Raw genomic sequence first — 14457 nt, 5'->3', positions numbered from 1 at the left:
ACCATTTGAACATTTACGAAGTAGTTTTGGTGCCTTCGTAACATGTTACGAAGCTGTCAGAGGCGGTTGACACGTATTAGGTACGAATACCCGTCACGACCCCTACCAGTTGACCTGACCTGACCTGACCCGACCATCATCTGTGATCAAAACTAACACGATATTCGTGATCAGCACCCCGGAAAACCCCTTTGAAGCCACGCTTTACGACTTTCTTACAGGTCCCGATATTCCCGATTCTTGGTTCATTGACCTGACCTGGAAGGTCAACCGATGACCTAGGACCTTAAAATGGGTAATCATTGGCTTCCTCTCGTGGCGGGCAACACGCTCGTTTTTTCCGCGAAGCTCTAGCTCCATCAGGGGCCAAACGCGAGGGGGGTCGTACCCTTGTGCCGTCGAAGGACTCAAAATGACCTGTGCCGGCGAGTGTTAAACTAGCTAACATTAGGCTACGCCATGGCCTCATACATATAGGTCACAAAATAGAATAGCTATACTAGATTCATTGTCATGTTCAACACACCAGCAACAAAAAATATTTTGGTGACGCCTCCAATATCAGTGAGTGGGAGTTGCCTGTATTACCACGAGCAGCTTCATCACGACTGACTTTGGCCGGGCTGCTCCAGCAAATGCCGAACATGTCAAGCAGTGAGCACTGAGCTTGCCTGTCCGAACTCCTATCAATCAGATGTGACAACCATCCATTGACGGTTGACCACATGTTCAGCAGTTCCTTTCGGCCCTGCCAGTTTTCCCAGACTACACAATTTTCCATTATCCTACCACTTGCAAGTGGAAAGTCATCTGGCATGCCCAATAACAACACCAATACGCGACTGCCAACTTTGCGCCGCAGCCAGCACTAACGTTTATAGTGGTCCGGGCGGGATCTATTGATAGAAAGCCCTCTTCGTGTGCGATGGCACGATACTGATACCTACTGTCCACAACAAAACCCCAATGTCAATGTCACCAGTCATGAAAATAGTTGTTATGTTTGATGGATTTCAGCACTTAGTGGAAATCCTTCTAAATATAACAAGCTATGCGCGCCAGAGCCACACAAAAGTACAGGACTGGGACACCATAATCTGACAGTTTCCAATGCATCTGTCGTTATTTTTAGTGCGACAACTGCATTTGCACGAAACCGATGACAAGCATGCACCAGCGAAGTGACATGGTTCGACATGAACACAGACGTCAGGCGGGTCAAGACCTACCTCAGCTGGGGGCCAGCGCTGGTCGGAGGAGCTGAGCTGGAAGCCAGCGCTGGTCGCAGGAGCTGAGCTGGGAACCAACGCGCTGGTTGGAATCAGACTCTCCGCTGTCCACCCACGGCGCTTCATTGCCATGAACGGCACTCACGCTATCACTAGATATGAGTCTCACATTGTCATGTCAATAATGAGAATACTGTCTACGCACCGACCAGAATCACCGAATTACACAACCGCAAAGTCGCAGCCACCATCACGAGGGCCCGTGCCCGACTGACCGCCTGGGGGCAGGTTCGCGCAGGTTCGTCCCGATCCTGCGCGATCGGTGTCAGGTGACCCCCGCTCGCCCGCGGCGCTCGGCCGCCGCCGCGCGCCGGCGGGACCCCGGTCATGTGATCTCAGAGCAGTCGCCAATCGCCGCGGGCGGTGTCATCCGATCGGGTCCGTATCAAAGCGTCCAAAACCGCAGCACCCAAAGTACGCAACATCCAAAACCGCAGCGTCCAAAGTACGCAACGTCCAAAATACGTCCAAAATCGGGTTTGTAGGGGGCATTCACAAAGTCCAAAACCGAAACATCCAAAACCGCAACGTCCAAAAACGTATCATCCAAAAAACGCAACATCCAAAGACGCAACATCCAAAGTACGTAACCTCCAAAACCACAACGTCCAAGACAACGACATCCAAGGCACGCAACATCCAAAACCAACCTAACCTAACCTAACCTAACCTAACCTAACCTACAGATTTTTGCCTATCCCTAACCCAACCTAACCTAACCTAACCTAACCTACTGATTTTTGCCTACCGGGGATAAGGAAACCCAACCTAACCTAACCTAACCTAACCTAACCTAACCTAACCTAACCTAACCTACTGATTTATGCCTACCGGGGATAAGGAAACCTAACCTAACCTAACCTAGCCTAGCCTAACCTAACCTAACGGTTTTGGATGTTGCGTACTTTGGATGTTGCGTACTTTGGATGATGCGTCCTTGGATGTTGCGTTTTTGGATGATACGTTTTGGATGTTGCGGTTTTGGATGTTTCGGTTTTGGACGTTGTGAATGCTCCCTATATACCCGATTTTGGACGTATTTTGGACGTTGCGTACTTTGGACGCTGCGGTTTTGGATGTTGCGTACTTTGGATGCTGCGGTTTTGGACGCTTTGATGGTCCCCCATCCGATCACCGGTCGGACAGTCGGCGGAGGACTCGGCTGTGTGTGTGTGTGTGGGGGGGGGGGGAGGGAGGGTATACTGCTGGTTAGTGGTGCCAATTTCATGAAATTTCAATTCCAATTCCGATCCAATTCCAAGAAATTGCCAAGTAAATTTCCAATTTTGTCCAAAGCGGGGGCTATTCCAATTTTTAACGATTTTTGCATTTTTTGCGTAAATTTTAAGTGTTTAAAAGCGTTTTAAAGGCCTCCGTTTTAAAATTTTAAATTTTAAAGGCCTTGTGTTCCGATTAATTTCCAAAAAATGTTAAGAATTCCGTCCAAATTCCAAATTGGAATTGGACAAAAATTGGAATTCCAAGAAAAGAAATTCCGATTGGCACCAATACTGCTGGTGCAGGGACGCAGCTAACAACAGACAGGAGGTGAAACATGAGCCTCGCAGAGTTGCAAACGCACCGATATCGTGTTCCGAACTGAGCATCGGGGTACGCTTGGCTTTAGCCCCTCCCAAATCAGACAAGCGCCCTCGCCAGTTGGAAAGCGTCTTCCAAGATCATTTCGAGGGGCCGAAGGCGCCTTTGGCGCCTTTCCACCACTTTAGGCGCCCTCGACGGTAAGGTAGCTCCATTGCGTTACACCAAGCGGCACTGGCGCCCAGGTGTGCAATTTAATCTCTTTAATATTTTGTAGAATGTAATGTCCTCTTGAGCCAAAATTGCCGCCCTCCTCCGGAACCGAAATTGACGTCTTCACCACTTCAAGCCCCCTCCGAAATTTACTCCTGGCTGCGCCTCTGAGGAACAGACAGCCCCCGGTGACAGACCTGTCATGACCTGTGTGGGTTGATGCTCGTTGTTCATGCCACCCCCGCGTGGGAAGTTGACTAGTGACGGGGAAACACCGGGTCATTATGTTGCCCCGGAGCACACTCATTTCTCCACCCACCAGTCCCGGTCGCGACCTTTACCTGTGCACCAGGGAATGAGCAGGTGAGCAACCCACGCGTTGCCGCAGTTTCCATGACTGAGACAGGGGGCGGCCACCGTTGCGTAACCGCTCAGCGGCCGGCCGGCGCTCCATACTGACCAGCCCAGGTGGTGAGTGACAGGCCGAGCTGATGAATGACCGCACGCTGGGACAACCCTGCCGCAGCCGCAGATTTCCTGAACCTCTGCGCCACAATCGCCCCAGTTTGGCGGCCGTGCGCCATTTTTGCCGACCATGGACAACGCAAAATGTATTGCGATTCACGTGATACCATATCAGGCACTCGGTGCATGTTAATCGTCTGTCAAATTAAAATAATTGCTACGTCCTTCGAGCTTAACCAGCTGAACAGATCAAAGACGGAGCGAGCGCTATGCATTGTGTCTGAAAGTCGTATTCCTGGGTCAACTAAGAACGTACCTGAAGGAACCTGTTCGAGCCGCAGCTCTACTGACAGGGACGGAAAATAACAGCCTGATGGAGTAGTCATTCAACTCCAACCTTCAACACATTATGCAAAAAAAGAAACTATTTCTTTCCTTGTAGGGTTCCGGCGCTGACGCATTTGCGACACGCGTTGTTTGAGGAAGATGGACGGTACAGCACGTGAGCTGCTACGACCAGATCGGAGAGCCCGCAGGAAACCCAAATTTCCTGAACCATCGCACTGAACCAGAATATCACAGTGACAAATCATTTCCAAGTCATCCCAAACGGATTCAGAATATTTTAGTATGAGCATTGCACAGTTCCAGGACCAGACCTTTCCAGTACAATCAACTTCTCGCGGTGTCTGTCCAGGCCCACTGCTCGCCCCACTTCAGTATCAGTATCAGAGTAGTGTACTGTTTTCTGCTTTCTGTCATCTGTCCCGAACGGCAGTGCAAAGTTGCTGACAGGTATGTTCAAGAAACTTCATCAATGAGTGGAAATCCGTCACTAAAAACAAAAGTCATTGTATTTATTAGGGCCCTCGTAAAAACACAACCACAACCGTTCAACAACCCCGCTCGAGCTGCGAGTGTGGTGCTCCCAACAGTCCCCCTAACCAGGCAACAACGGGGTGGCCCGTCGGCGGGCACCCGAGGACAGCCGGCCCTTCGCCGCGGTGCCGCCGGCGCCGCCGACACCCAGGTCACGGCCACCGCCCACCGGCGCGTACAGACACGTTAGTGAGCGCCGAACTAGATATACACACACGAGCAGCGTAGAAAACTGGCGCGGTGAAACGGCCGGCCGGTGGCACTCGGTTGGCATGCGTCGCGCCGCGGCTCCCCGGCTGGCGGCCACCACGACAGATGAAGAGGTAAGTGTGCACTTCAGTGAGCGGGCTCTGCTCGTTCCCCGGAGCAGGGAGCGACGGAACTCGAGACGGATGGCATATTCACCGCTAGTACAAAGGCAGGTCCGAGTCTCGGCTGTGTACAAAGTTATATCCCGTGCTGCGGCGGACGGGACGCTACAACGGAGGCACGGCCGCCGGCTCGCAGCTGCCCAGTGACGCCCTCCCCACGCTCACACTCACCCGTGCTCCTGGGGCGCTGCGCCCCCGTCTGACCGTCCGGCCAGCGCTCGCTGCGCCTCCTCGGTGACCCTCGGGTCACAAGGCAGCACACCGGCGCACGTCGGCTCGCCGCACAGGCAGCGGCGGCCGCCGGGCGTGCCGGCCGGCCCGTAGCTGAACGTGAGCTCCTCTCCCGCCGCGACGTCCCGGGCGGCGAACAGGGCGGCGTGGGGCACGGGCGTGTCGACCCGCACCGGCCGCAGGCGCAGGTTCGGCCGACACGAGTGGTTGGCGTAGTGACCGATGTTGCAGACGCGCGTGGCGTCGATGAAGGTGGTGGTGGTGCGGCCGGCGCAGTGTTCGCGCACCGCCAGGATGTAGTTGTGCTCCGTCTGGGCGGCAAAACGGCGCGCCGCCTCGGCCGGCCCGACCACCTCGCCGGCGTAACAGCAGACGAACGCGCCGCGCGGGATCGCCACATCTGTCTGCAGGCCGAGCCCGCGTGCGCCGGCGTCAAAAACACTCAGTCCCGGCTGCGGGCCGCGCTGAATCACCCGCCGCGCGCACTCCGGACCGCACGCACACGCAGAATTGCACTCCACCAAAGGACCGGCACTGGTGGCGACATCTAAATCGGCTGCATCACTGACCGCAGCGTCATCTGTACTGTCGGAGGCCAGGCCGCACGGACAGCCGTCTCCGCACTCACTACAATCACACCCGGCTAGCTGGACGTTAAATAGGCTTCTGTCGCAGCCCAGCCCCGGGCAGTTCTCCTCAGTGTAAAATAGGCCCGGGCTGGCGTGGCTGTAGTCGTCCTCCATCGTGACGGCGGTGGGCGTAACTGCAAACAAGGGCATCCAGAGTCCAAATACAATGCGGAATAAGCAAACGCCGATGGTCACTTCGATGCACTTGTCCATTACAAATGAGGCCAGCCTTTTCAATCAATCAAAACGAGGAGACGACATATCGTGCATCAACAGCCAACATCCTATTTCCATACCGGTTGCACCTGACAAAAACACCAGCCTCTATGGGAAAGGGACCCAACAACCCTCTGCCAGCCTTCCGCGGGCCCATAACAACAGCCGTGAGCCAAATCTGGGCTGATTTTTGCCACGATTCCAAACACAGCGCCATAAATCAGCTCCTGTGCAGGGTCGGGCGGCCGGTCCAGCCGTGTCGCCGTCGCACCTGGCCTGATCGCTGTTTGACTGGTCTGTCTGCCGCTCTACTGCCGGCTACCCATCACCCATACACACAGAGACAAACAGCCCGGCCCCGGCGCCCCGCCACCAGACATTCCTGGGGACCGGCGCCGGCTGAGTTCTCAGGCCAGCCCGAGGAAGTGAACGAATTGTCTGACGGCACAGGTAATGAGCCGTATCGTCGGCGCGGCAACTAGGCTGCAGACTAACCACTGAACGAATAGGGTCCACCGACAGCAAACACAGACACAGTATCGGCAACAGTAAGCATATGAATAGGGTGATTGATTCAGCGTTGCAATCGAAAAGTGTCAACTATGGTTCTATGAGTAATCATAGGTCTAAGAGTCTAGCGACATGTCATCATAAATAATGGTGTTTTATGTATAATTAATCTGTTAAGATGTCCGAGCTAAGCGCTACCCGCCTCTAGCTCCTTGACGAATGTAAGCGACTGTTCAATAACTGTCATCACAACTACTTCAATAGTTTTCGTCGGCGCCCTGCCGCCCGCCACGTACCGGCTAACTGGCGAAGCGCTGTACCAGGGTATGTATGCACGTACCGGCTAACTGGCGAAGCGCTGTATCACGGTATGCACGTACCGGCTAACTGGCGAAGCGCTGACGTGTCAGGGTATGCACGTACCGGCTAACTGGCGAAGCGCTGTGTCAGGGTGTGTATGTACGTACCGGCTAACTGGCGAAGCGCTGTGTCAGGGTATGTATGCACGTACCGGCTAACTGGCGAAGCGCTGTGTCAGGGTATGCACGTACCGGCTAACTGGCGAAGCGCTGTGTCAGGGTATGTCTCACGGCGCTGGCGTTGGTCACGATACTGTCCCTCAGGCCGGTGACCCAGGCCTCCTTGCGCGGTACGGGCGCCACGCGGTACACGGCGTACGCCACCGCTCCCCAGAAGGTGACTCGGAAGGTGAACCAGACAGCGCGGCCCAGCAGCGTCGGCGGCCGCCGGCTGCGAACACAGAGGGTGACGAACGGGGTCGGGTTACTACTGCGAGTCGACGGCGGATGAGCAGGCCGGGGTAGGTCCTCAACAGCAATGGAAAAGGTAATCAATACAAGATATTCAATATCAGTTAACTGATGGTCATAGGCACTTCAGCGGAAGATATGCATTAAATTATCGTAGTCATTCAGACGTTGACTGCAAAAAAAAAATGCTTGCGTTTATGCTTGCGCTCGACCATTTCACAACATAGCAAAGATCGACACGATAATTGGAACCAGACAGTCCCACCCAAGGTTGTCAATGCTACATTTCACGGCAACTAACAGCCTGTCCTGGCCCTCTCCTCTCCGTCCTCTACCCCGCTCCGCCGCTCACCTCATGAGCGCGGCCTGGTCGCGGTGGTCGACCTTTCCCCAGTTGCGGATCATGCCGGGGACGTGGCCCATGCCGACCACGCCGACCGTGCGGGACGGCCGCCAGCCTGCCGACAGGAACGGAACGAGTTAGACACGGGGGCGAGAGACGGGCCAGATAGGTACTGTGTGGTACTCAGACACACAACGGTACAAAGAGTTCCAAGACAGACGCTACAGACGGGTAGGAGGCGGGAAAGGACAGTCTCCTTAAGTTGTATTTTGGCTTGGGTGTCAGAGGGGAATTATCCTCCAAAAAGGGGGAAGAGACTAGTGCCTGGCATATATTTATATAGAAGTGTGGCAAATAGTATGATGCAAAACAACCATCCACACAAAATGCTCGATTCTCAGTAAAATTGGCAGAAGGAAACTGTTCTTGAAAATTGGGGATGAGAGCGAAAAATGGTTTTCATTTGGAGGTCGTTTCCCACCCAAGCCTACACATTTTGGGACACTGGAAAAAGACTGTTTGCTGGTAACTACCTACGCCGCGATAAACACAAATCAATAAAAGAGAGCCTAAATTTCATTCAACTGCATCAAATGTCAAGGTAATCCAAGAGTAATTCGAAGCTGGCCTCCCGTCCAACTCCACCAACCCTCGCCGGCAGTGACTCACCAGCCAGCGTATTACAGGGCACCACCCGCGCGGCGTCGGCCAGCGAGGCACACAGGAAGACGTCGCGCTCGTTGACAAACACCTCGCCGAGGCCGGGGAAGTCGCCGGCCATCTCCTCCAACATCTCCTCCAGCAGCTCCTTCTGCTTGCAGCGCTCCACCTCCTCCTTACTGAAGCGGGGAGGGGGGGGGGGCGGTCAGACGCTGTTCTTGGCAGGGAAATACACAAGGACCATGGGCGCTTTCAGGGGGTGAGAACCTGCAAAAGAATTATCAAATAGATGTTCAGCGACTTTGAATGCCAGGATGCTGGAACGAGCTGAGGAAAATAAAACACTCATGAAGCATTCATGATGGATATTTAATTCGTCACTTTTTTTACCAGGCTTGCGCGCTAAACTGGTATCCACTTGGGAAAAACCTGCAGTTGAAAGTTCTTTCCTTCGATTTTAGAACCAATATGACGTAAGAAAATGTGAGCAACTGCAGAAACAACTGCAGCCCACACAGCAGCTATGTCGGGACCGTGTTTTCAGCGGCGACATGTCCACACGTGCCGGCGCGAGGTGCAACTCACGTTATGGAGCCCTTGGAGGTGAGCAGGTTATAGGCGAGCCGGATCTTTTTCCAGACGCTCAGTGATGAGAGCGCCCTCTGAATGGTGATCTGAATCGGACGGTCGCCCAGCCGCACCTCGCAGCCCGGCAGCTTGCGCGCCTGCGGGTCAGGTCACAGGTCAGGTCACAGGTCAGGTCACAGGTCAGGTCAGTGGCCACATTTACACCATTTATACTGTAAATTGACGTGCGATGACCGCAGCAGAAGTATGGCATGGAATTCCGTCCGCGTTCCTTTCACTGTTCACGAACAATGTGCATGACAGTGGTTTCACCAAGAACCTCATTACATCACCTTGATGTAGCAGCACGCAAATATGCAACCCACAACAAACAAGCACTAATTAAATCGCGTGCGATGAAATTGCTACTGTAACATTCCTATTCGAAATAAAACAGCAGCTACTGTTCAGTGTACAAAGTAAATTCCATACCATGGACGAAAAAAAAAACAATATGAGCTGCTTCTACAAGGAAACTGCTTCAAGCCGAGCCAGTCCACAACTCTAGGTGAACTTATCACATCATGCCAGCTACACCAGTGCCGCCCCTCCCCCACTGACCTCCTGGTAAGCGACTCTGAACTCTCCGCCGGGAGCCATGCCCAGCTCGCGGGTCAGGTGCGCCGACAGGTTCAGCATCAGCAGGTACAGGCAGCCCTGTACGGTGCCATTCTGCCGCAGGATCGAGATGACGCGCTCTGCCGACCGCCCGGCGCCGCCGTGTCAGCCCTCACACACACACGGAGCGAGCGCAGGGCGGGGGCGGCCGCACCCGGCAGGTACAGTGGTGGGTGGAGGGACGGGACAACTCGGAGGGTACCCGGGTGGTCCAGTGGTTTATGTTTGACAGAAAGATCACGCACTCCAGAGAAGTAAAAGTAACGAGAAGGCAGCTGCCGGATGAACACGTGTTGAAAAAAGAACACTAGAAAAAATACGAATATGAGTCATTTCCACTGAACTCTAATATATACTGGAAGGAGCATTGGTGACTTGTTTTTGTCTATCGATTTCCGCCATGTTGTGTATACCAGAAATATAAATTGCATGTACGGTAGCAGAGGTGCAGTTTAGTGAGAGGTACACTTCTCAAAAGTGCTGCTGCTTCATGCTTGCAGTTTGATTGCAGTCATCAACTTTTCAAGACTTTGGTATACACAACATGGCGGAATATATAATACTGAACGAGGCCGGTGTAAATAAATTTTCAAGACCGAGGTCCTTACTGGATTTTTGAACGAGGCCGAAGGCCGAGTTCAAAAATCAGTAAGGACTGAGGTCTTGAAAATTTATCACCGGCCGAGTTTGGTATGTATTTTACTGTATGCCAACGATAAATCTATTTTCTGGACTGAAGCTCTTAGCCGACTAAAGGAACGAGACCATCCCAAAATGTTGGCTTTAGTGCATTCTGGTAATGCATTTTTGACCGTGGTCAATTTGCTTACACCAGTCATTACCACACCCCTCTGGCTAATGTATTTGAATAGGCCAGGCATACAGTAAATCGTTAGACATTCTGGCCCATATACGGCCAAGGCGAGTGCCTCCCCCTGGTCATTTCACAGCTGGTGAAGATATCTACATGGTCGTGCAAAATAAAATCATATAGGTAGATCGCAGGGTTCAATCACCCTCGTCAGGCGCCTGCGGAGCGTGCCTCTACCCGGGTGCGTTTTTCTCCGAGCCACCATCTGAGCGTGACTCACCCATGTTGAGCGCCTTCAGTTCCTCCTCGATATTGTCCTCATCCATCTCCAGAATGTTGACCCTGCCCCGGCACAGTTCCAGCATGACACACTCGGGCTGTACGAACTGGATCAGCTGCCAGACACGCAGACATGTCCGGCCGTCAGCAAACGTCGTAAACCACCTCAGCAGTCGGCAACGTCAATAAACACACCAAAAAACATTGTCAGCTGGCGGTAACTCCCGCCGATTCTGCAGTCTTCCCCGTTGATGAGACTGGTGGTTCAGGAAGGGTACGCAGAGGGAAACACCATTTTCTTCTCGCCAGTCCAGACCATCGGCTACCCTGAGTCAACGGGACATCCAGGCCAATCCAAGCACTAAGTCCCCGCCGAATGGACCGCAGAAGGTGTTACATAAATGAGCAATGACCACACCACCTGAATCAGGTCTGACACACGCAGCTATGGACACAAAATTACATCACCGCTGTCAAACACGGAAAAGTCGAGCTCTTCTCAACGGAAAAATCGAGCTCTTCTGAAAAGACGGTTGATAATCTTGATCGTTGGGTAACTCTCGTCTTCGTCAAGCCCAAGTTCTGTAAATCCACATCTAAGGTCTTCCCGGCTATTATTAGCACAACACTACGTATCACAGCACATTGCACAAGCACCTAATAAGCCGAACAGCATGACACAGCACATTGTACAACACGGTGCAAAACCGCACACATGACACAGTGACACACATTAAAATAGCACGACTATATAGTCGCCACGGCATAGCACATGATGATGATAATAATGATACTGAATTGGGAAATTTCATCTTTCGAGTCGCCCACTGACTGCAGAGGTTCATCGTGATCTGTAATAACATTGTAAACAAGAGTGCAATGGGTTTAGTATAGTACACCTACCAGCTAATACCCGAAACAGAAATGTACGAACTGTCAACAACTCAGCACAAAACACGAGGCGCCAAATAGCTCAAAACGGCCCAATGACCAAGCAGCCGGAACATTCCGACAAATTCAGCATGCACAGTACGACCCCCAGCCCACGGGTCCTTAGAGAATAAGTACCTTGGCCACGTCCTCCTGGCTTTTCTTGCTGAAGTGCGCGGTGCCAATCAGCCACGCCTTGCAGCCGTACTCGTTTGTCAGTACGGTTACGGTGTCGGCATCAATGCCCTCGGGCAGTTCCGGGTCACCGGGCCGGCCTGTCGGCGGGGGGAGCAGGTCAGAGGTGATCAGGGAGTGGCAGGATAGTGGGACCGGGGGGTGGGGCATCAACATTTAACATCTTACACTAGCTAGACAGTCGTGATATCTGGTGTTTGAACTTGCACTTGAGTGGATAGAAGATAACGACTCTTGCTGACAGTACATAGTCTATCGAGCCGGATTTTAAATTTATCGCGTGTAAATCAAACTTGAGCAATCACCATTATTACATTCAAGCAGAGTCCGCTGAGGAAGCAACACCATGAAGATGAAAAACGATTGCAGAACTGCAATTCCCAGGTAGGTAGATTCCAATGGTAGCTCTACCATTCCCTTGGGAAACATTCGTCAGCATCCCAAGGAGATTTTAGTCATCTAAGCCGACAATCAGAAACTCGGCACTCAGCGAGCAAAGCTGGGGGAGGGGGCTTACTGCGCCTGTGATCGTGACCGACAGCTCCTTCCCCCACCCAAACGCGACCCTTAGAGCAGCCAAAATCCCTCACCCAGGAGTCACAGTAGAGCCACCTCTCTCACCGGTGTAGACGGGCGACGGCTCGTCGAGCTCCTGTCCCAGGTCACAGACACCCTTCTCCTTGACGTCGGGCGGCGTCGGCTCCGACGGCTGCACGGTGGCGCGCACTTCTGAGACAGGCGCGTTCAGCGCGAACTGCAGCGAGCCCGACACCACGCCGGCGTCGCCGTCCTCGGCCTCGTCCGAGGAGAGGCCCTCCCCGTCGAGGTCGGCGATGTCGGGCCGGTCGGTGCCGGCTATGGACACGGTGCTGTCGTCGATGGACGCCATGCTGGAGGCGGCGGTGAGGAAGGCGCGGCCGGACAGCGCGCTGCCGCCGCCGCCGACGGGCGTGGCGAACTCGCTGTCGGCCCGCTCGGAGCCGGCCAGCGACACAGTGCTCTCAGTGAGCGGCGGCGGCCGGCCCAGCGGCGGCAGCAGCTCGTCAGACGGGGAGCTGCTCATGGCCGGACCGCTGTGGCTGTGGGGAGGGGGAGGCGGTCAGTCTCGACGAGAGGAACACGAGTCACGATGCTGCTAAAAGTAATGTCGTGACTTTATTGAGTCAAAAGTTATGGCCGAAAAACATTTTTCGTAAAAACGGCTATTTTATAGTTTTTGTTTACCCTCTGGACTTAGAGGCTATGTCGTTGACTCGTTGACCTGAGGTCAAATTTGAGAACACTGCTCAAAAAGACCTGAAAAAAGATCTATCAAATGCGCTTTTCCGCGGTGCTGTAGCTCTATTGGTTCCCGAGTTAGCCGTTGGCAGTTTCCAAAATTATTGAAATAGACTAAATTTGACCTTTGGTGACCTCCGGTGACCTGACCTTTGACCTGGCCTAATAAATTACCGAAGTGTTTCAGTCATAATTTTTTTACGCTCTTTCGATTGCTGCTTACCACGTGTCGCTACGTTGCCCAGGAGCCAGGTTAGAGGGAGGGGGGGGGGGGCGTGAAAACGCCCCATCCCCCGCACGACACGGAAAACACAGGCCACCAGCACAGCGCAGGTTAAGTTTTTATTGATATATTTTTAGGACATTATTTTTGTTTGCAAGGAGTTACAGTGCATTTTGCAGATGACGTGTTATTTCGGGAAGCGCACTACGACTCAGCCTGAAACAGGAAATTGTCTCCTGTTTTCGGGCCCGTGCCTGGAGCATTGTGACACCTCCCACTGCACTCGTCAAGAGTGTTGAAGGCATTCGGGCTGCTGCTATACACCATGCTACGCACGTGACCCCTAGGAAAAGTTCACTGGGTTGAGGCAAAGAGAAGTGGCCGGCCATGGCTGAAAGGTGAAGCGCGAGATAATCAAAGAGCTGTGGAAAGGAGAATAATAATGATATCGAGATGCCGTTTGGCACACATCACCACAATATGATAAAGATTAATGTCAAGTGTCTCGACTCGCTATTCTTCGGGCCCCCTAGTTTATAGCCAGCACGAACAGTCTGGTTTCTTTTTAGCCACACCTCGTATTCTATTTTAAAGTACCTTATTTATTTGCATATTTTACTATTGATTATTGATCTTATGATCTTATGTAATTATTGATCTTATGTATGTATTTCTACCTGGCTCCTATTTCCCAGACTCTCAGCTCGTATTTGCCTATATTTACAGCTCCTTAGGTAAAGACGACTTGTCAGAAATTATAAATGAACTATTTAATACATCGCAATGAGTGTAGACCTCTGAGACTTACATGGGTAGTAAGCATATCTGCAGACTGCAACAGAGGTCAGATACTACAAAAAAGCAAAATAATAGATTTGGCTAGTTAGTTATGTTACAATAACTGAATTTGAGCACTTCACTGAGAGTGAGGCCATAAAACCCAATAAATAAGATATTATCAAGATGGATTGCAGGGCAAAACTTTGATTAAATTGAGAGCTAAGTAATAAGCAGCAAGGAGCAATTTATACATACTTGTATGCACTCCAATCAGCGAAGCTAAATGTTTAAATGTGCTTTATACCAACACAGCAAATTAAATGCACGCAATGCACGCAAATATTATCGAAAAAGCAACCACACGCACACGCTGCCTACCCCGTCCCAAATAATCTTGTGCGCCACATTTAGTCTAATCAAGGTTGCAACTATTTTTAGCGTTCATTGTAATTAATGAAAATTGGAAATCTTATGACGTCAGCAATGCAGATTTGTTCATGGCATAGATATTATATCTATGGTTCATGGGATTTAGCCAATTTAGCTATGGATGAAAGATGAAGGTTCTCCTTCATCCATGATTTAGCCCTTGTCGCGAATA

General features: G+C 52.1%; 1 protein-coding gene across 1 annotated transcript; it reads right to left on the bottom strand.

The window, feature by feature from the left end:
* Positions 1-4349: 4349 nt before the first annotated feature.
* On the bottom strand, positions 4350-14240 carry LOC122390029. Its single transcript, XM_043382597.1, has 11 exons — positions 14112-14240; positions 12197-12654; positions 11519-11655; positions 10452-10566; positions 9304-9440; positions 8701-8840; positions 8125-8294; positions 7465-7570; positions 6898-7092; positions 6691-6740; positions 4350-5750 (listed from the first exon to the last, which is right to left on the bottom strand). Exons 2-11 carry the CDS (start codon positions 12636-12638, stop codon positions 4924-4926), a joined length of 2319 nt encoding a protein of 772 aa, XP_043238532.1. The 5' UTR covers positions 12639-12654; positions 14112-14240; the 3' UTR covers positions 4350-4923.
* Positions 14241-14457: the final 217 nt, after the last annotated feature.

The sequence above is a fragment of the Amphibalanus amphitrite genome, unplaced genomic scaffold (assembly GCF_019059575.1).
Source record: "Amphibalanus amphitrite isolate SeventyFive unplaced genomic scaffold, NRLGWU_Aamphi_draft 000380F_arrow, whole genome shotgun sequence".
Lineage (NCBI taxonomy): Eukaryota > Metazoa > Arthropoda > Thecostraca > Balanomorpha > Balanidae > Amphibalanus > Amphibalanus amphitrite.
The sequence above is the reverse complement of the archived record's forward strand: the minus strand, read 5'-3'. Positions and strand labels throughout refer to the sequence as shown.

Coding starts and splice junctions, on each gene's coding strand:
- LOC122390029 (XM_043382597.1), bottom strand. CDS start 12,638: ATGAGCAGCTCCCCGTCTGACGAGCTGCTGCCGCCGCTGGGCCGGCCG. Junction 8,295..8,700: donor ACCTCCAAGGGCTCCATAAC/GTGAGTTGCACC, acceptor TCCCCGCTTCAG/TAAGGAGGAGGTGGAGCGCT. Junction 7,093..7,464: donor GACCAGGCCGCGCTCATGAG/GTGAGCGGCGGA, acceptor CTGTGTTCGCAG/CCGGCGGCCGCCGACGCTGC.